At 44.5% G+C, this 23,111-nt stretch overlaps 2 protein-coding genes across 2 annotated transcripts in view; both read left to right on the top strand.

Moving 5' to 3' along the window:
* The window catches only part of GSG1L2 (GSG1 like 2), a 78,215-nt gene extending 62,725 nt beyond the window's left edge, over window positions 1-15,490 (top strand). The window contains exons 4-5 of the mRNA XM_066585856.1: window positions 5,378-5,489; window positions 15,140-15,490. Of these exons, the coding sequence (XP_066441953.1) occupies window positions 5,378-5,489; window positions 15,140-15,425 (398 nt within the window). The 3' untranslated portion in view covers window positions 15,426-15,490. The remainder of the gene's footprint in view (window positions 1-5,377; window positions 5,490-15,139) is intronic.
* Window positions 15,491-20,641: 5,151 nt separating this feature from the next.
* On the top strand, window positions 20,642-22,405 carry CRTAP (cartilage associated protein). Its single transcript, XM_066586659.1, has one exon. It carries the CDS (start codon window positions 21,005-21,007, stop codon window positions 22,280-22,282), a length of 1,278 nt encoding a protein of 425 aa, XP_066442756.1. The 5' UTR covers window positions 20,642-21,004; the 3' UTR covers window positions 22,283-22,405.
* Window positions 22,406-23,111: the final 706 nt, after the last annotated feature.

Here is a 23,111-nt window from a genome sequence, read left to right as displayed (position 1 = left end):
TGGCTATCCTTGAGGAGACTCCATCTGAGGATACGTCCCGCTCAAAGGCAACAAAGTAGACATGACCATGCGTAAGGCTTGGTCCACGTCCAGCTTCATTATAAAGCTAATACTGCGGCCACCTTGGTGGCTCGCTCTATGGCGGTTTGACTAGGTCAGCTTCTACGGTCTGCTTCGGATCCCGCGTGGCAGCCCTATCCAACACGAGCATCTCTTCTGCCAGCCCCGGTTGCCCCAGTGGGAAGTACCTCATCTGGGAGCTAACCGGAGACTGCGTGGGCCTGGGTCCAAGGACGGGCTTTCCGGCACCACTGCGGCAGTCATTCAGGGGTAAAGTAGTGGTCAAGAGACATGACCTCCAAAAATAGGGTGTACCCTACCCTTTCGGAGCGGTTAGTCATCAGACTCCGCAAAAAGCGCCTTAACTCCATGTCCCTCGTCTATAACATAAGTGGGGAATGGAAAGACCGGAGGAAGCGGTAAGGCTCTTACTGTTGTCCCTCAACCTGCATCTTCATGTCCGCAGAAGATTAGTTCACTTCTGCACTAGTTGGAGAAACATAGCTACTGACGGCGCCTACCACATGCTGGGAAACGATCCTAATGACAGGAATCGATCCCACAAGCGCAGGCCTGGTGACGGAGGGGTACAAGATTTGAGCTAGAACCCCGCCCTCCAAATAGATTCATTTTAACCTCGGACTGTGTGGGCCTGGGTCCAAGTACGGGCTCCGGTTCCACCGTGACCGTCATCCCGGCACCAACCCTAGAGCAGGCTCTACTTAAGGGTGAACAGATCGTGCTGGATATCGGTGCAGTTATCCCCATCCCTAACACGGAATGGGGGAAAGGGTTTTACTCCCCTCTCTTTCTGAACCAGATGGCTCCCACCGATGGAGACGATCAGAACCGCAACCCCCCTGATTGTTAGGGATAACGTTATGGCTACGATTGACATAAAGGATGAGTATTATCTCATCCCCAATTATGTCAACTCGCAAAAAGTTCCTAAATTTGCGCTGAGAATGGCGCCTTCCCTTTGGAATCTCCTCTGCTTCACGGATCTTTTCCAAAGGGGTGATTGAAATGGTAGCCTTTCTGCACAATCGTGGGATTATCATCATCCCCCATCTGAAAGGGGGCATAGCTCAGCAGATGGGTTCCTGCTGGTGGCAGATCCCCTCACTATTCTGAGGTCACACTGGGGGTCCACGCTTCGGCTATCTAAGGGTCTGAGCTGGATCATTAATGATTTGAAATCCAATATGGATCCGGACACCAGGAAAAAATTCCTAGGAGTCATTTTGGATTTTCGTCTCCAATGTTCATCCCTTCCTCCTCTAAGGAAACAGCTCATTCTAGAGAATGTTCTGCTCTCTATAAAAAATCTACAGTTTCAATAAGAGGCGATGCGGATCCTGGGGCTAATGACTTCATGCATTGGAGTGGTTCCCTGGGCCCAGTTCCACAGCTGTGATCTCCAGACACTTATCCTCCAGAATGGGGACAAGTCAGTCCTCACTTGACAGGACAATCCCTATTTCCATTAGGGCTAGATCCTCACTCCGCTGGCGGTTGTCCTCAGACAACCTTTTAATGGGGATCCTGCGATAACTGATGCCAGCGCAAAAGGGTGAGGGGTCACCTTTGAAGGTGGCCATATACAGGGTACTTGGGACCCTCATGAGAGATCCAGGTTATCTAACGTTAGAGAACGTAATGAGGTTTGGGAAACCCGACGTAGCCTGCAAACCGGTTAGGGATGAAGCATGTGAGGATTTTTTCCGATAACATGATGGCAGTGCCACTCATTCCCCACCAGGGTACCACCAGGAATCCTCTACTTCAGCATTTGGCGGGAAGCTTCCTTCAACGGGCGGAACTCACAACTAAGTAACTGTCGGCCTTCCGTATAAAAGGAGCCGAGAATTCAGTCGCGGGCTTTCTAAGCAGGAAGAAAGTAGACGCAGGAGAGTGGGGAGTCCATCCCGAAGTGTCTAGCCTACTCGGGACAAATAGGGGGCACCCAAAATAGTTTTGTTTGCGTGAAGCGCAAATACCAATTGCCATCTTCTCTTTTCCCGAGACTCGGAGAAACAAGCATTAGGCACGGGCGCCCCCTCTCACCCCTGGGTTTGGGACTTAGCTTGCGCTTTTTCCCCTTTACCCCTGATTCCGCTACTCCTAAGAAATTACTGCGGCCAAGGCTGTCAGTAACGTTAGTAGCGCCTTATTGGCCCAAAAGACCTTGGTTTCCTCTCCTGAGATCTGTCAGTGGGAGAGCCTCTCCATCTTCCGTCAAGACTGGACCTATTGCTGCAGGGTCCTCTCCTCTACCCGGAGGTTCACAAGTTCAGGCTTACAGTCTGGATCTTGAACGGGTAAAATTCTTAGGAAAAGGTCCATCATATAACGGGGTTTCCACTATGTACGAGAGCCTTATGCCCTCGACAGAAAAGATTTATTCCAAAGTCGGGAAAAATTCTCAGAATGGATGGGTCAGGACATCCAATCAGACATTTGTAAAATTTCACATTTCGTCCAGGCAGGCCCGGATAAAGGGTTGAGTCCAGATCCCCTCAAAGCCCAAGTAGTGGCTTTGAGGGCATTCTTTGATCTCACGCTTGCTGAGCACAAGGGGATCAGGAAATTTCCTAGAAGGGCGAGTAGACTGCATCCATTCATAAAGCTGATGGTGCTTTCCCCCCTGGGATCTGACTATAGTCCTTCAGGCCTTCTGCGATTTTCCCCCGTTTGAACCTATTAGAGACCTATCCATCGCCTTGCTGACGTACAAGGTAGCCCACCTTGTGGCAGTTATGTCGGCTATGTGCGTGGGTGAAATTCAGGCCCTTTCGCAAAGGGCCCCATATATGACTATGCACCCTGATGAGATCGTATTCTCCTTAGACCCTTCCCTCCAACCCAAAGTCTTGTCAGAATTCCACGGAGGCCAGCCAATAGTCATTCCAGCCTTTGTCTAAATTTTAAAAACGAAATGGAGCAGAGGCTCCATAATCTTGACGTTAAAAGAGCTGCGTTAGCGTACCTTGAGGCAACGGAAAGTTGCAGAAAGACTGACTAACTTTCGTTCAGTTTCAGGGGCAGGCCAAAAGGAAGGCCACTTCTTGAGATTCAATAGCCAGGTGGCTCAGAAGAGCCATCCAGGAGGCTTACAAGGCCAAGGGCATTCCTCCGCCAGAAGGTTTGAAAGCCCACTTCACTCGGGCGGTGGCATTTTCCTAGGCAGAAAGAGCGCACGCCTCAATCGAACAGATTTGTAACGCAGCCACGTGGACTTCTAGTCATACGGTTATTAAACCTTATAGGCTGGACATTAAAATCTAGTGGGGATGCAACCTTCGTGAGGAAGGTGCTTCAAGCAGTAATCCCTCCCTAAAAAAGCCCATGCCAGTTATTTGGTATTCCTCCAGGTGTATGCTGTCATGATGTCTGAGGGAAAACGGGAATTTTTCTTACCGATAATTCCCTTTCTTGAAGGCTTCATGACAGCATACAGGCTTTCCCCCCCCCCTACCGACACGGTTACCCTTGTTGGTTTAAACACATGAGGTAATGTGTATACTTATGATTTCTTTGTCTAAGGTGTGTGGTGCCAATAAAACACACCTTCTGATTAAGTATACTGTCACTGTGGTTATTTGGAACGCACTGGTGTTTGGTGGAGGGGAGGTGCTTTTTATGTTCTGCCTCTTCCTGTCCCATCAGGTCAGCAGGTGAGCAACCTCCAGGTGTATGCTGTCATGATGCCTTCAAGAAAGGGAATTATCGGTAAGAAAAATTCCCGTTTTTTAGGATGTATGAAAATAACAGAGATGGTTTACCCCTGATTGGTACATACCAAAACTGAGGGTGACCATTTCCATCCAAACATTATATGGATATTCATTGTTTCCATTAAGAGATGTGTAATATTGTTCTCCACTCTAACCAGGGATTTTGTTCCATCTCAGACCACAACCTACAGATTAAGCATTCATTAACATGACTGACATCATGATAACTCGATTTACTACATTGTAGTACAGAGTGTTAAGGCAGCAGTATGCAGTCCTAAGCTCTCGCTCATGACCTGAAGGTTGCAGGTTTAACCTCCGCATTGTTCTGGTAGCCTGAAGGTTGACTCAGCCTTCCAAGCACTGTGGAATAAGTTGGCGCTATACAAATAACAAGTCCCTTCCCCTTTCCATTGTAGTTGTTATCATAACACTATATGTCAAGTTACCATTTGCTACATCTGTAGTGCCTAACACTTATGACCAATAGATCATAAAAACATACCAAGATACTGGGCACAACGGAAGCAGCTGCCAAATTTTTGGTTGTTAAAGGTGCAGATAAAAAAAAATCTGCAATGATTGAACTCCGTCTCCCTGTGGGAAATTCTTCCAATTGTTTTATCCGATGCTGCTTATATGTTTGTTTTTAAAAATCAGCCAAAATGGTGTAAAATTGACAGTTTCAGGCAGCGTTCATAGGAACATCTACAACACCTTTCACTGCCTGCAGAAAAAGCTCCTCCGAGTGCACCGCTGCTATCTAGTGATAAGTCATGACCAGAGCACAAGCGGGTTATCAACATTTAGGATTCTTTTTGGAAACACATAAGTGGGTTGGGGGGGGGGAGATAATAGGATCTATAGTATGTATTGTACCCTGTGAGAAGCCCTTGGATTTATGTATATTGCACTTGCACTGCCCTGCACATTATAATTTGATTCAGTCTTTTCAGTCTATAGTACTGGAAGGCGAATGACACACTTTACTATAAAGAATTAGTCAGATCGTAGGTGATGCTGCTGTGGAGTTAGTGATCCTTGTATGGTTTTTGACTTCTTTTAGTTGTCTTTAGTTATGTTTTAGTGTAGAGCAATTACTGAAATAATCGGGTTGGGAGTGACCGATCCGATTTAAAAAAAATAATTGTGAATTGGGACTCCTGATTCCAACTTCCATTAAAATCAATAGGATTAAAAGTCAGGTTCTCTAATTTGGCCTCCTTGAACAACAGTGGAGGAGGTCGTGGTGGCAGCAGCGGTCCAGTGGTCAGCACTGCTGCCTTGTAGTTATGGGGTCCCAGGCTCAAATCCCCATCAAGGTCAGATTCACACCAAGAACTTGTCCACTGTAAGGCAGCAGTGTTAAGCCAACACACCTGTTCTTTCTGCTCAAGGCATAGAGCCAATATTTTGGCAATTTTGCTAAAAATTGGATCTAGATGATTCAATCCACTTTAGCAAAATTTGGCCTGATTTTATCACCCGGCAACATCAGTTGTGTTCCTTTGTACAATAAGGCATTGATATATTTTCACTTCTTAGAGTGTGTGGTTAATAATAATGCTATCTTTTTGCAGGGTTGCTCGGAATGGTTGCACACATGATGTACACAACAGTGTTCCAGATGACAGTCAATCTTGGCCCGGAGGATTGGAGACCGCAGAACTGGGACTATGGCTGGTCCTATTGGTAAGACTTATACTCCATCAACTTTTTCAAAAATTCTAACTGTAGCTCCAACATCCCATGTAACAAATGACAATAAATTACGACACCTAGTCATATGGACAGGCCCTTGATAACTATCCACGGATGTTAACAACACAACCGTAGACACAAATAGAAGATTCATCCTCTCCTTGCTCTTCCAACTTTTTTTTCAAAAGTTGAACCCAGACTGGTAGTAATCTTCTCACTCTATGGCGATAAAATCGGGGCTATGTGGGCAGTGACAAAATGTAGCCCTGTTGGTTCCACGAAAGAAATGGAAAAGATGGAATTGAAGGCTATGTTGTGGAAAAGGAAATGGGTAATGGGACTTAGGCCTTTCCACTCACCTGTTGACACTCTACCAGATGAGTACTAATAGTAGCCCAGAGTTAATGGACTATCTCGTAAAGAGCAGAATTATTATGGAGTTTACTCCTGATATCATCTGGTACTGGAAGTGTCCCGGCAAAACTCAAGGATTAAACAGTCTACATGGCTTACAGCTGGAAGCAGAGCATCGTATCAGTTTGTCCCCAAGCAGTTTCCTGCTCTCTCCAAGTAGACAAGATGGACAAGATATCACGTCTGAGAAATTACTTGTCTGTAATGAATTATCCAGCGCAGTCCCCCTCTGCACGCAGATCAGAAGCTTCCGGGATAGTTCACAGCAAAAAGTTCTCTGCAGATTTCATTATTCAGCAGATTCAGGTTGAGGAAGAATTTGCTTGAGGATGAAAAACTCATTACACATTTTATCGACATCTTTTTGAAGTGGCTTCAATGTTGAAATTAGAAATGTCTATAAAAGGGGAAAAGATATAAAATCAGCAAAGAGTCTGCAGAGAGAAGACATTAACATCTACAGAGCACAGCAAAAATCAGACTTTACGTGTTGTACAACTCCTTGCATAAAATACCTATAACGGCTGTATATATTAGTATAGATGCCAGAGCTATACCAGCATGGTCCATATCACTATATACAGGATGTATAACTTATACCAGCTGTACATATATAATTATATACAGCAGATACCCAGGTTATACCAGCATGGTCCATATCACTATATACAGGATGTGTAACTTATACCAGCTGTACATATATAATTATATACAGGAGATACCCAGGTTATACCAGCATGCTCCATATCACTATATACAGGAGATGTATAACTTATACCAGCTGTATATATCATTATAGATGTCAGAGCTATACCAGCATGATCCATATCACTATATACAGGATGTATAACTTATACCCACTGTACATATATGATTATATACCGGAGATACCCAGGTTATACCATCATGGTCCATATCACTATATACAGAATGTGTAACGTATACTAACTGTACATATATAATTATATACATGAGAAACCCAGGATATACCAGCATGCTCCATATCACTATATACAGGATGTGTAACTTATACTAACTGTACATATATAATTATATACAGGAGATACCCAGGTTATACCCACATGGTCCATATCACTATATACAGGAGATGTATAACTTATACCAGCTGTATATATCAGTATAGATGTCAGAGCTATACCAGCATGGTCCATATCACTATATACAGGATGTATAACTTATACCCACTGTACATATATAATTATATACCGGAGATACCCAGCTTATATCAGCATGCTCCATATCTTTATATACAGGATGTATAACTTATACCAGCTATACATATACATCCTGTATATAGTGATATGGACCATGCTGGTATAACCTGGGTATCTGCTGTATATAATTATATAACGTATACCCACTGTACATATATAATTATATACAGGAGATACCCAGCTTATATCAGCATGCTCCATATCTCTATATACAGGATGTATAACTTATACCAGCTGTACATATATAATTATATACATGAATCATCCAGGTTATACCAGCATGGTCCAAATCACTATATACAGGATGATGTATAACTTATACCAGCTGTATATATATAATTATATACAGGAGATACCCAGGTTATACCAGCATGGTCCATATCACTATATACAGGATGTGTAACTTATACCCACTGTACATATATTATTATATACATGAATCATCCAGGTTATACCAGCGTGCTCCATATCACTATGTACAGGATGTATAACTTATACCAGCTGTACATATATAATTATATACAGGAGATACACAGGTTATACCAGCATGCTCCATATCACTATAAACAGGATGTATAACTTATACCAGCTGTACATATCATATACAGTAGATACCCAAGTTATACCAACATGCTCCATATCACTGTATACAGGATATATAACTTGGGACTCACAGAGGCAGAGGAATACCGGGAAAGACAAGTCTTTTTTTGGAAATATTCACTGAAGTATTCCTAAAACGTAACTTTTATTAAATAATATTTAAAACAACTCGGGGTGCCTCACTGACACGACGTGACATAGACAAACATACATATACAAAAACAGCTCTATATTGAGCTAATGATAAAAGATGTTAGGAGAGAAACCCCATATGAGTGAATAGCTCATATAACAGGAGGAAGGCACCCACACGTAAATATAGTATATGCTGGTGCCAACCAACAATAGTATGGGGCTACTGACCGGAACTGCGATGGAGCAATTCCTAGATATAACAAGTCTACCATCCAGACTGGAGGTGCTGCTGCATTGCTCTCTCGCTCCTACTCTATTTTGTTGCCCTACTATTAACAGCATAGAATCTTGCTAATCCAGAATAGATTGGTTTTAAGTATCTACTTCTCGGCTTTATTTAAGGCTCTCTGGCAAACCACTATTTTTGGGCGACCATCTGTTTGCACTTTTGGCGCTTTAAGGCGAGCATTAACGGTGGTGATCGCTCACCCTCTACTTTTTATGAGGGGTGCACGATCCAAGGGCCCGTATAGCACTATCATCAGGCCTTGTGGTATCGTTGCATGGTTTTCACGCCAAATTACGGCAGCTTTGTTCTTTTACATTAGCTGCGTACCACTTATTCTGGGTCACCGTCTGTCTGCACTGTCTGTGCTTTCAGGCGACTGGTCTTGGTGGTAACTGTCCACTCTCTAGGAGTGTGAGAGCGGGGTGCACGGTCCGCTATGTTCCATCATCAGGCCTTGTGGTATCGTTTCACCCGCCTGACACCAAGTCACGGCAGCTTCGTTCTTTCATATCAGTTAGGGTTATTGTACCCATTCTTAGTGTAACTTGTCCACGATGATAGGTTCCTAATGAAGTCAGTTCTCTGACAGAAACGTGTTGAACCGAGAACCAAATACGAATTAAATTATATTCGTGAATCAACTTATCCAGTTTAGTTTTGGCACGGGTCCAAGATTTTCTCTTTTGGGACTTGTTATATCTAGGAATTGCTCCATCGCAGTTCCGGTCAGTAGCCCCATACTATTGTTGGTTGGCACCAGCATATACTATATTTACGTGTGGGTGCCTTCCTCCTGTTATATGAGCTATTCACTCATATGGGGTTTCTCTCCTAACATTTTTTATCATTAGCTCAATATAGAGCTGTTTTTGTATATGTATGTTTGTCTATGTCACGTCGTGTCAGTGAGGCACCCCGAGTTGTTTTAAATATTATTTAATAAAAGTTACGTTTTAGGAATACGTTCAGTGAATATTTCCAAAAATAGGATATATAACTTATACCGGCTGTACATATATAATTATATACAGGAGATGCACAGGTTATACCAGCATGGTCTGTATCACTATAAACAGGATGTATAACTTATACCAGCTGTACATATCATATACAGTAGATACCCAGGTTATACCAGCATGCTCCATATCACTATATACAGGATGATGTATAACTTATACCAGCTGTACATATATAATTATATACAGAAGATACCCAGGTTATACCAGAATGGTCCATATCACTATATTCAGGGGATATATAACTTATACCAGCTGTACATATATAATTATATACAGTAGATACCCAGGTTATACCAGCATGCTCCATATCACTATATACAGGGGATATATAACTTATACCAGCTGTACATATATAATTATATACAGAAGATACCCAGGTTATACCAGAATGGTCCGTATCACTATATACAGGGGATATATAACTTATACCAGCTGTACATATATAATTATATACAGGAGATTTTCAGATTATACCAGCATGGTCCATATCACTATATTCAGGGGATATATAACTTATACCAGCTGTACATATATAATTATATACAGGAGATACCCAGGTTATACCAGCATGGTCCATATCACTATATTCAGGGGATATATAACTTATACCAGCTGTACATATATAATTATAGACAGGAGATACCCAGGTTATACCAGCATGGTCCATATCACTATATTCAGGGGATATATAACTTATACCAGCTGTACATATATAATTATATACAGGAGGTGCCCAGGTTATACCAGCATGCTCCATATCACTATATACAGGATATGTAACTTATACCAGCTGTACATATATAATTATATACAGGAGATTTTCAGATTATACCAGGATGATTTATTTGTGCGGATAAAGTCTAGCAGTCTCTGACTGTTTGCAGCTTGTGGACATGACCAAATCTTTAGCAAGATCTGACCATTCAGCAGCACTGTTGGGGGGTGGGGGTGGGGTCTCTATTCTCTGTTTAGCTAGTTACACCAGGTACCCTTAATTTGTTAAGCTCACACTGACTTGGGTAAATACACAGCTCTGTACTCCGACTGTCTAGACCCCCGTACATTTACACCTATTAGTGGCAGGCTGTCTCTCTTCCCGCACAGTCCAGAAGACCGCATGTGATGACTGGTGGTCAGACGCATCCACAGCACTTGGCACACTTCAGCTTTCCTGCTGCAGGACTCTTCACAAAAAACATAAGCTGTTGTCATACAGCAATATCACTTTCTGTTCCTGCTCCAGAAACTACTACTTCCCTGGTAGTCCTGAAAAAAACACAACCCTTCCTGCTCAGGCGAACATTTCTTCTCTTAAACGGGACTCTGGTATCCTTTGCTGTGGGTATGCTTGGGGTATGCTTGATGTAGGTGTAGCTGTATCTCTGTATGTTGAACCTTCTCCCACCAGTTTATCGGTTGCTGGCCCGGAAATCTTGCCGTTAGAGGCATAATTCTGAAATCTGAAGACCCATTTATTAAAAATTAGGCCATTGAGAGTAGTCCTGCTCCTCGGGATCTTGTTCCTCCACCCCTCCATTTGGTGCAAGAGACTCTTCCCTCCTTTCTAATATTTTTGGCCCGTCCGGCACTGGCGCCCACTACTGTTCATCCAAAGGTGTTGCTTCTGCTGCAGGAAAGCTAACTATGGCTAACTATGGCTGCTTCTGGTGCCATCTCAGAAACATGTTGAGACTGTACACATTTATGTGTACTTTTCACGCAGGGCCTCAGTTATTTTACCACAAATCATTGAAAAGTAATGGGAAGGGCAAAGGAAGTTATCTTAATGTATTAAGTCAAGTTAAACATTGTTACATCTGTGATCTCTCAACACCAACTGCCAAGGACAGTAGGTCTGGATATTTCCTAATGGGGCTTGCTGTTCTTCTAAAAACCTCGAAGGCCGCTCTCTGTAGATACGAATGGTAATGGAACCGCTGTAGACAGGGAAATGTTTTTGCAGACATAAAATGCCCTTTCTTTTTGTGCCATCTACTCAACACCACCACTTACCTCATTGCCTGGAAGCACAATTTACCAAGTGAGGCTATCTCACTTGGTAGCTTCAGTTGTCGGTATAGCACCTGTGTGCCGAGAGCCAACTGATCTTGCTGCTGAAGCTGCGGCTTCACTGATTAGTAATATTCTCCCTCTACAGCTAGGCTGATGTTCCTAAATGACTGATCTTCTAAAAGTCTCCACTTGGTTGCACTTTGTACTTAAACTTGCTGAGTCTGACCATCTAATGCCGATCCAGCTTGGGAGTGTCCATGTGCACTAGGAGATTGTTGTCAGTCCACAGTGTGAACTAAGAGGTCAACAAGACTTTTCAGTAACAGCCCATACTGCTGCCAACAGTTCCAGCTTGAAAGAATTGTAATTTTCAGGATTTTTCTGTGTCGTTCAATGTCCTATTGGCATAGATGACCACCCTTTCACCATCACCTTGAACTTGAACTAGCACAGCTTCACACCCATTGAATAGGATCCCATTCTTTTTAATCACCAACATGATGGGAGATGCCCATGGCTCTTGCTCTATCTGATATGACTGTCCACCAAGTGTTTTAGCAACACCTTGGCTTTTTTGTAGAGTGCAAATGAGAAGGAACTGTGTTACTCTGATAGGTTTTGCATCTACAAGTTGAGTTGATCCACGTTCTAGAATACAAATATTCAAAGTCCATTTTACCATGTGAGAAATCATCAGAGTAGGCTTCCGGTAGTGCAGCTACTTCGCTCAGGTCTCCGGTAGACATCCTGTCTGTAACACACTTGCACAAAAATAACATAATTTAAGAACACTAGACAAGTAGTGAGCAGTGGAGATGTGATTCCAGTAGATGTGACACAGTATATAATAATGAAAACAAAGATCTGGTACCGTGTTAGCCAGTAGAGCAAAATGTGATTGTTCTCAGCAAGAGAAACGACGTAATCTTGTAGATATGATACCTTTTAATGGCTAACAAAAATACATGATGTAATAATAGCGAGCTTTCGTACCAACGCAGGGTACTTCTTCCGGCTTAAATGGATTGGATCTGAAGAGGCATGCATATTTATACACACTTATAACATACATACTTATGACAAGGCACAGATATGGATGTGATTGGTTCGCACTTGAAGTACCCTGCGTTGGTACGAAAGCTCGCTATTATTACATCATGTATTTTTGTTAGCCATTAAAAGGTATCATATCTACAAGACTACGTCGTTTCTCTTGCTGAGAACAATCACATTTTACAGTATATAATCACACAGAGGGTACTATTGTACCTTGTCACTACTGAAAGCTAGGGGTTTGACAGGGCTTGCATGGAGGAACGCCCCTGTCACGCCCCTAGCTTCTGACTGGCTGAATTCTCTCCTCTGTCCTCCCCCGTGGCCACCCCGCTGCCGGGCACCCCCTGCTGTAGCTGCAAGATCAGGCCGGTGGCCACTCTGTCCTCCCCCCTGCTGTAGCGGCGAGATGCGGCCGCTGAGGGCTACTCCACTCCCCATCCACCTCTCGGCAGCAGCGCCAAAGACAGCTGCTGAAGGGAGAGGAGGCAGGGGAGCGGCCACATCCCCTGAAAGTGCGGAGAGCATTGGCAGGGCCTCATCCACTGTGCTGAACGCCGCTACGGCATGGGCAGGGGGAAGGATGACAGTGTTGCCAGCGGTGGGGCACCGATCTCTGTGTGCACAGTACTTCAGAGCCAACAGGGCAGCAAGACAGGCAAGGCAATTAGACTGTAGTGATTTTTGGCTGCCCTAGAGAGTTAGGGTTTGTTTTCATGTTAGGCTTACATTATTCGCTGTACATGCTTTCCTGTAACACCTGTCACATGGAAGCATGTAGAGCTAATAATGTAAGACTAACAGCAAAACTAACCCTAACCCTCCAGCCCAGCCAAAAATCACTACAGATGCTGCTAGGACCTTCAGGAATTCAGACAATCGGGAGCTAGGGGTATGACAGGGGTGTTCCTCCATGCAAGCACTGTCAAACTTCTAGCTTCCAGTGGTGACAAGGTTCAACAGTACCCACACAGTGCCACAGGGCATGCAGAAGTTGGAAGGAAGGACTGAAAATCATAAGTAAAAGATTAACAGCAGATAGGGGGCAATGGGGGCTGAATGACCACTGGAGAGGCCCACTGTGGACATCGGTCCATCTGGCAGATGCCTAGATTACTCCTACCACAAGGATGGGTAGTGTGATGGTCACCTTGAGGTACTCCCAGATTATGCTGCCTTCACATAAGACAGGAAAAACTGGTTTAAAAACATTGGCTTGCCATGGTTGTCACTTGGAGTTTGGTGTTCCCTGTGCATGACAGCTCTATTTCATTAAACCTGGCCACCACCGGGCATTCTTCCAACAAGTCCAACTTTTTTAAAATGGAACATGTTGCTCTTTCATAATGTGTTTTAGAAATGCCATTGTGGCTTGATCTTCTGCTGAGATCAACCCAGCTTGCTGCACTGGTGTCAGAACATATAGGAAGCCCCTTCCATAGACACCATTGTGGCCTCCACGCATTTATCTATTTCTGACACCAGTTCAGCTTGCCGGGCAACTAGAACTCGACCAACTTAGGTTGCTTTTACATGGAATGATTATCATTAAAAGAAAAACAAATGGCTGGATCATTCGCATTTGAATGCTTATTGTTGGTGTGGACATGGCCAATGATTGAATAATAAGCATTTGCTCACTTCTCATTCATCACCCATTTTATGTAGGCATAAAAATAATCGTTCGCTCGTTTACACATCGTTGCATGTAAACAGCAATCATTTAGTCGTTCATATTCACTGGTACTGTGAATGTGAACGACTGAATGATCTACAAGCAAATGATTTATCTGTCTGTATAAACAGGCTGCGCGAGTAAACTTCTATACTACTCCTGGAATACTGAAGGGGATTCAGCTTGGCCAATCAACAGCAATATCAGTCTCTGGATTTCAGTTACTTCTTGCACCAGGTGCTCTTACACTGACTTTTATCCCTTCTGAAACCTCCAGTATAAAGGCCTCCTTCCCACGAACGGATTTACGCCGCGAAAATTCGCGGCAAAAATCCGCTGCGTGGCCCCCTGCTATTAGGTTCTATTGAACCTAATAGCACAATGCTCACGATGCGTAATTCCACCGCGGAATTAAGCACCGCGATTTCTCCCGTCCTCACCCGCAGCATGCTCTATTTGCTGCGGGTGAGGACGGGCTGTATGCGCTGACGGCTTCCATTGCAGTCAATGGAAGCCGTCCGTTCACGCTATCTCCCGCTGTAACCAGCGGGAGATAGCGTGAAAAAAACGCTTCCCCACCTACCGCCGCAGCGTCATTTGACGCGGCCGGCGCGTCACGTGACGCGGTGGGCGTGTCACACGACGCGACGGCGGTGGGCGGGGAAGCGGCTTCACGCTATCTCCCGCAGGTAAGTATAGGGGCTCTGGGGGGCGCCGTGACGGGCTTCACTGCGTAATATTACGCGCGGAGCCCGTCACGCTCGTGGGAAGGAGGCCTTAGGCTAGCCCATCTCTTGAGTTACTCCTCCAATTTGTAGCTATCTCCTCTTCTGTATCACCTATCTAGTACAGTAAGTAGTCAGCACTCCTCCTCTGATGCACCCTTTTGTACTACTACCCAAATACTGCAGATGATGGTTGGTGGCTGGGTTATTCCTTAACTCACAACACTCCCTCATTCACAGCTACACAACTTCTTGTATTAGAACACGCCACCATGATACATTATCTCTTCTTGTCCAGGCTGAAACTTCTTTCTCAGTGATTCTGACCAGGACTTTGGGTCTCTCGGCTGTGTGAGATACGAGTATGCCTGATTAAGATGCTGCTTCGGAGTTTCTGTGTTACATACTTTTGTTATACCAGGTATATAATTTTATCAGTGAGGGGATATAAAATAATGCATATCGTGTTTTCTCCGACAGTTTGGCGTGGGGTTCTTTCACTTGTTGCATGGCGGCATCTGTAACAACCATCAACAGATACACAAAGACCATCCTAGAGTTCAAGCAGAGGAGACGGAACCTGGAAAGAAATTTACAGAACAAGCAGAAAACACAGGATGGTTCCCAGCCGGTGTGGGACATATATATAAACACGTTACAGGGTAACAGAGAGGGCTTTGTGGATGCATCAGTACCGGCGCAGAATGCCTCAAACTATGGAAATTTGGATCATTTTCCCTATTCACAATGTGACGAGTATTGCTAGTTTTTACTACATTTAGTATCTCTGGTAATTATATACTTTTTTTTAATAAAACCATTCAATGGACATTCTTTTTATTATATTTTATCTGCAATCCATTAGCAAGCCTTGGGGATCGTTTTTAAAATTTAAAGGGGTCATCACTAAACTTTTTTCCAGGCTTTTGAATGGGCAGTTTGCCGAATTATACAATGGACCTTCTGCTCAACAACTTTAGGACATTGAGGATTCAGCGCAAGCTGGGTGATAACCCATGTGCACAATGTAATAGTGGCCATACTAGTTGGTGCCCAGCTTTACCAGAGAGATATAAGTAAGTTGAAGTAGTGGGTTCTATTATATCCATTAAGTTAAACCCTGGAGGTGGACCCACTAGGAGTAATGCTAGGTATACACATTAGATAGCGGTCAGCCGAATGCTTGTTCAACCAACATCCATTTCTCCTGACTTTCCTATACATATACAAACTTGTATCAACTAAGAGTGCTTGTGTTCAGAATGAGAATGGGGAGGTGAGTCAGCCAGTGTCAGATAATTCTGGTGGTGGCTTATCTTCCCTATGTACAATTAGTGACAAGGGGTGACTAAGCCCATGGAAGCATGAGGGGCCATGGCATCCCTAGCCCAAAGGCTACGTTAGTTGTAGTAGTCATCGCTGGTGAGAGAAAATTGCGCTGGTCGAATGGAGACATAAAGGTGAGCTCTCTCTACCTGGGGAAGGTGTAATTAGAAAAGGGGCAGAATTGTGAGAATACATAGGGGAGTTGTAGGCTTAGGAACAATAAGGGGTGGAGTGAGGATCAGGCTTTTAAGGACAGCTCAGGTAACTCAAGGCACACATTGCCTGAGAAAAAGTTAAGACACATTAGTTCTTGGATCCGAACCAGGAAAGATGGTAAAGATTACTGCTATAGTCCACCAAGGAGCGGCACCACCATCAGCAAGGAATCCGAAAAGGAAGCAGTTGATCCCAAACTGTTCCAGAACACCATCAGGGCCCCAAGTATGTTCCAAAATAGTAGGTGGACTTGAAGTTTAGTGGTGAGGCATGTGGCAGTTGTATGGTCATCTACCTTTCTTTCCCCAAGTGGGACAGCAGCACAGAAATAATTCGAAGGGCCCATGCTTTTCCATAGCAATGAGACTACGTGACCAGAAGTCCCAGTTTACCCCACTTCTGACTAAATTAGGGTGCTCACATTACAGCTGATGGAATATTTTTTTAGTAAAATGAGTAACTAAGAGGCAGCTGGCAGTTAAATTTTGCTCCTGCTGGATTGGAAGAAAGTGGCCTGGCCACCAGTGTCTGGGGAAGCAGCATGGCAGCAGTTTAGTGGCCTGCTGCCCAACAATTCTTTCCAACTAGACTGGAAGTTAGTAGTCCAGCCTCTAACCGCTGGGGTACAGATCATGGAGCCCAGTGTCTTGCCACTCCAGGCCTTCGTTGGGGCTCCTCTCCATCTCAGGGAAACCATTCATACTTCCCACATCATGTTAATAGTCTAGGATACCCACTGGGAGGTAGGGTGAATTTTTTTCCAGGCTAAAGTCCAACAACCAGTTCTAGAGGGACAATAGTTGGTTGGACAGTCCAGCATGGAATTTGAGAAAGTATGTTGGGGTCACTCCAACTGCAGGAAGAACACAGGGCCATTGGCTTCTGATAGCACTGTACTAAGAGACAGATACTTGTATAGTGTGTCACTGCAGTGAACAGAGCAGTAGCAGATGACTATAGGCAATGGAGGAAGAGTGGACAGTGATGGAGGGCAAAAGCAATTAAGGAGAAAGTCTCAAGTGAGTCTAATTCCGATTTATGGGAAAGAATATTCTATGTAGATAGGGAGGACAAAAGGAAGGAGGGGGAAATGTTTCAAGTATAGAGAAAATGTTTGAAGACCGTGAAGGGGAAAAGAAAAGCTGATATGCAAATTTGCTGCAGAAGATGTTGAAGAGGACCCAGGTGTGAAAGCACATTGATTAGTTATGGATTACCAAGGAAGGCATTGGCAGCAAAGGAGAAATGGGGAAGATGGAACAATACTTCTGCAGCAAAACCTATTGGAAGACCGCATTCTTGCAAGTCAATGTCAGACTTTTTAAAGAAGCCTTATAACAATTACTGAGAATTGTGAGCCAAAGCAAGAATAACCATACACAGACAGTGTTTTGGGGTGATTGCCCGTTATCAGTGTGCAGTAGGTTTCTGGCTTGGCTAGTGAGAGGCCTATAGAAGTGGGTCAGGAAGTGTATTTGCAGCATCCCGTAGGGTGACCCTGGACACATGGCATACGCTGAGGAACTGGGAGGGCAAGATGCTGGCTTGTCATTGCGGCAATCGCCTCGCTCCCTCCTGGAGGGGTGCACGCAGCCAAGGCCAGGGTAGCGCTGGGCCTCTTCCGGACATCCCTGGCATGGGGATGCCCAATAAACCTTAGGACAGGTGAAGGGGTTGTCATGGGTGACGCCACCGTTCCGGCACCCACCGGCATTAACCTCTGCGGGGAAATAATTGAGCCACAGACAATATTATAGCACCTCAGGTCCTTGGTAATGGTCAGGGTCTGGAATAACTTTACTTTGTAACAATTTCACAGATACAAGGCAAAATAGACTGTATCTACTCCTAATTCTACCTGCACTTGGAAGACTATCTAAAAGATGAGTACCTCTACACAGCAATCCCAGACTTCAGGACGCCTGTGAGTGACATTTGTAGATGCGTACCATCACCCAGCGGTCCCAAACTTCAGGACTCTTGGGCGTGAACAATTGAGAAGAAGAGTACCTCCGCACTGGGCCTTGCGTAGGTAAAACTTAGGACTGGCTCATGCTCTCTGTGGGCTCACTTACTGATCATAGAAGCAGGCACTCTGGGAAATCGCTCCGTCTCTTCCATCTTCAACACATGAGGGCTGAAGGTGCCCCCATGTGCCTCTGTGCTTTCTCTCTGGTGGAACTCGAGATGGAAGCTGATGGAACCCCTTTTTCCGCTCTCAAGCACTCACATTTATACCTTCTCTCATACCACGTGACAGGACAGAAATTGAAAAAAAGGTTTGGTACCGTGTTAGCCAGTAGACCAAAGTGTGATTGTTCTCAGTGAGACAGGACAGAAATTGTTACATTTACAGACAGTCAGCTCACACTTTGCAGACATTAACCCATCACATGCTGCAGCTGTGCAATACACACCGAAAAACTGTCTTGTCATTCTGAGAGCATCTACATTAGACATACATGTATGACATTATGGAGGGGGCCAGGAAAGCATGTACTGAGCCACTACATATTGTTTCTCCTTGTAGAGAGCACCTAGGTGTACGGAGACTTATAAGGCCACCCAGAAGGTGTGAATATGCATGTTCCAAGTGTGGGGAAGAACACCCTCAAATTGCATAAGCATTCAGCAAATGAAGTGAGAGCAAGTAAAGGTGGACATTAGTACACAAGCTTGGGTATCATTTGACACAGCGGCTGCGCAGGATTTCATCAGGGGATAGAAAATGAATATGCCTGACTATCCAAACCGGGAAGCTTGCCTAGCGTGGCTACGTGAAGAAAATCTGACTTTTTGCCTAATTTTAATTCAGCTAGGGAAAATGTTAAAGGATTATAAAGGTACCAGGGCACGTATAACAGCAGTATACAGCAATATGGCAATCTCTTTATCAGCACTATTGCGTGCATAGCTTGGATTACATAGGACAAACCTGATGACTAGAGATGAGCGAGCATACTCGCTAAGGACAATTACTCGAGCGAGCATTGCCCTTAGCGAGTACCTGCTCGCTCGGAAGAAAAGAATCGGGTGCCAGCGGGGAGCGGCGGGGGAGAGCAGGGAGGAATGGAGGGGAGATATCTCTCTCCCTCCTGCTCACTCCCGCAACTCACCGCTCCCCCGCTCCGGCAGCCGAATCTTTTCTTCTGAGCGGGCAGGTACTTGCTAAGGGCAATGCTCGCTCGACTAATTTTCCTTAGTGAGTATGCTCGCTCATATCTACTGATGGCAGGTTACTTTTTGACGTTTCTGCATGGATGTGGTCCTACCCCAACATGGCCAATTACAAGTGCACAGTATTACACATCATAGGCTTAGATACACAGTTCAGCAGATACCAGTAGTATCATATATGATAGATTTAGATTCACAGCTCAACAGACAGTATAACAATTGACTTATTCAGACAACCATATTTGCGCATGTTATTGTGCGCATAAAATATACACATGCTAAACACAGAAAAAAGAATCCGCGCTTGAAAAAAAAGTAGGCCCTGCTCTATCTTCCTGTGTTTTACGCTGCAAAGGCTTCCCATAGAAGTCTATGGCAGGTGCGCAAATGCCCAAAAGGAAGCATGCAACACTGCGCAAAATAAGGGGAAAAGAACACATCTGGACCCCATTAGGCTAATTAGCTTTTTAATCCACAGAAGGGGAATGTTGCGCGCGTGTGAACTGGCTGTGTGCGCGAAAAGTACAGTACAATGCGCAGACACGTGCGCAAATGTACCTAAAAAAAACCTTGCTCATGCACAAATAAGTTGCGCTACAGCGAGCGTTTTTGTGCATATTCTCGTGTAAAAAAGCCTTTAGGCTGCTTTCACACCTGGGTTCCTTTTTCCTGCTCCGATCTAGAGGAAGAAAGGAGAACCCCCTGGCCAAACGGATCCGTCTTATGACAAAACCGAATCGCGCTGAACGGACCCCATTAACTTTAATGGGGTCGGTTTGGTCTGCTTTCAGCTGTCCGTCATTTTACTGAACTATATACAGCGATTTTTCTTCCAGTATTTTGCGCCGGATCCGAACGGAGATTCCAGCGCAGATATGACGGCAGCCTAAGATACAGAAACTCCGCAAACAGTATCACACATGGGAGGCTTGCATACAGGAGATAGTATGGCACATGATGATTTTCTGTTCCATACATGATATACTAAATATAGAGGAAAGTCCTTCACCAAATCCCTCTCCGCATGTAACAGCAGCTTCTGTCTATGTGGCAGCCTTGCCGTGACTGCACCTCCCACCCAGCAGAGGGGGTTGTAGAATCCCATGTGTCACTGTGAGGACAGTGAATAGACATAGCCTCAGGCCTCACAGCCGGGAGAGCCCTGAACAACCTCCAACATGTGTGAAATCTATTTCCCCTGCAAGTTGCGAAAGGGCTATATTTTTTTTAGAAAAGGGAGGGGGATTATTTTCCTGCCAATGGGAGTGTTACTCTGTGATGCTTCACATTCCTTCCCAAGATCTCCGCCTGCTGCAACCGGAGAAACTTTCAGAAACTTCCTACAGCCCCCTCCTCCCTGTGCTACGTGGTACTGTGCTCATAGGAAGTACTGTCAAAGGGGGGATCAGCTTCGGTCTGGAGAACATCAGCTACATTTGAAAGAAGCTAATATATGCTGTGTATTCCATGCATCCGAATGTTCAGGACTCTTGGAGGACCAGGAATGACTTAGGAACCTTATAGAACAAACCGGACTCTCAGGATCAATTGTGAATTCCGTATCCTGACTAATCAGGTATGACTGAAGGATCTTGAAAATCCTAAGACTCTTCACCAACTCTCTGCATGCAAAAAGTTAAGACGTGGTTTTCAACACTCATTGGGTTTTGGGTTGTCTTCATCATGATCCAGAGTCTTGGCTACACGCTGCTCCTTGTCTTCATTGTCTCTATAAACGCTCAGTATGAGCGTTATAGCTTCAGGAGTTACCCCCGAGACGAGCTGATGCCTCTAGAGAGTGCCTACAAGTATGCACTAGACCAGTACAGCAATGAGAACTGGCCCGAGACAGTCAACTACCTGGAGATAAGTCTCAGGTTGTACAGGCTCTTGAGGGACAGCGAGGCTTTCTGTAATCTTAACTGCAGCACAGCACAAATCGACAATAGACCTCTGATGGAAGATGGGACTGCCAAGAACAAGACAGAACAACCTGGTCGTTTTAATAACTTTCCTGAATTGAAGGTGTTTGGAGATATTCTGATAAGGGCTCAGTGCCTCAAACGATGTAAGCAAGGTCTCCCTGCATTTCGACAGTCACAGCCAAGCCGTGAGACCATGGAGGAGTTTCACACCCGTGAACCATATAAGTTTTTACAGTATGCCTATTTTAAGACTAACAATTTGCCGAAAGCCATTGCTGCAGCCCACACATTTCTCCTGCTCCATCCCGATGACGAGATGATGAAGAGGAATATGGCATACTACAAGAGTTTGCCGGAGTCAGACGTGCACATCCAGGATCTGGAGACCAAGACCTATGAGAACTTGTTCATTAGAGCCGTGAGGGCCTACAATGGAGAAAACTGGAGGACCTCCATCTCAGATATGGAGATGGCATTACCTGACTTCTTCAAGACATTCCAAGAATGCATTGCAGCCTGTGAAGGCTCTCGAGAGATCAATGATTTCAAAGACTTTTATCAATCGGTGGCTGACCACTACATTATGGTCCTCAAATGCAAAATTAACTGTGAAAGCACGCTTACTCCGATCATTGGAGGCTATGTGGTGGACAAATTCGTAGCCACAATGTACCACTACCTGCAATTTGCTTACTATAAACTCAATGATGTACGGAACGCTGCCCCTTGCGTGGCCAGCTACCTGCTCTTTGACCCAGGTGACCAAGTTATGAAGCAAAACATGGTCTATTACCAATACCACATGGAGAAGTGGGGACTATCAGAAGACAACTTCAAACCCAGGCCGGAGGCTGCTCTCTACTTCAACATCACTACAAAGCAAAAGGAACTGTATGAGTTTGGCCTGCAGAATATCGCAGATGATGATGAAGGCGATGTGGTGGAATATTTGGATGAACTTTTGCAGGAACATTTTTGAGGGCACTTTTTTTCTTCTAAATCAAAATGGTTTTTAAAAGTTTGAACAATTTGGGGGACTTCTTCACAACATCCTACAGGTGCTTTTATGGTGTTTTGTGGTAATAAAGGTCCATAAAATGTAGTACACTGCGAAGACGTTTGATTGTGTCTGAGTAGGTCTTACAAGCAAAGTTGGTTTGTTCTCAAGGGCACCGAAACCTTCCTTTTTACCCTATTCAGACAGCAGCATGCCGCAGTTAAGTTCTAAGGGACCTTTCACACAAGACAAAATATTCTGTATCAGTGTTGCAGAATATTCAGCCCAGAATTTGCACTGCTAACTTGTGGAATTGAAAATAGAAGAACCCTGATGGGAATTCCACATCAAAATCCATAATGTGCAGTGCAGAATTTGGTGCGGGATTCAGGGGCAGTATATTCCACAATGCTGTTGCAGAATATTCCGTCGCGTGTGAAAGGTCCCTGACTGAAGCTGCAAGCAGAGCAGAATACTCTCTGCTCCACTGTTACTTAGCTGGGCATTTGGTTGACCATCTCCAGGTATAGTGACGTCACTAGTCCTGGCCAGGGGCTGACATCTCAGTCCATCCCAATTTCAAATATTTCTTTCAGAAATCCAAGCATCAATAGTATAGTCTTCCTAGATTGAAATATCTCCTACCATTTTGTGTCTACAGCTTCTATGCAGACCTATATGTCTCGGCCAAAAAACGTCTGTGCGCGCAACTACGCTTGCCGCTACGGAGCGTAGTTGCGCATGTACGAGAGAAATTTTTTCCCCTTCACCGGTCATTCAAACTCCGTGCCGCACAATGTATTCACTACTG

Source organism: Eleutherodactylus coqui, chromosome 13, assembly GCF_035609145.1.
Source record: "Eleutherodactylus coqui strain aEleCoq1 chromosome 13, aEleCoq1.hap1, whole genome shotgun sequence".
NCBI classification, from domain to species: domain Eukaryota; kingdom Metazoa; phylum Chordata; class Amphibia; order Anura; family Eleutherodactylidae; genus Eleutherodactylus; species Eleutherodactylus coqui.
This window is presented reverse-complemented; position numbering and strand designations above follow the sequence as displayed.

Bases quoted from the DNA above. Each gene is read 5' to 3' on its own strand.
- CRTAP (XM_066586659.1), top strand. From the start codon at position 21,005: ATGCAAAAAGTTAAGACGTGGTTTTCAACACTCATTGGGTTTTGGGTT.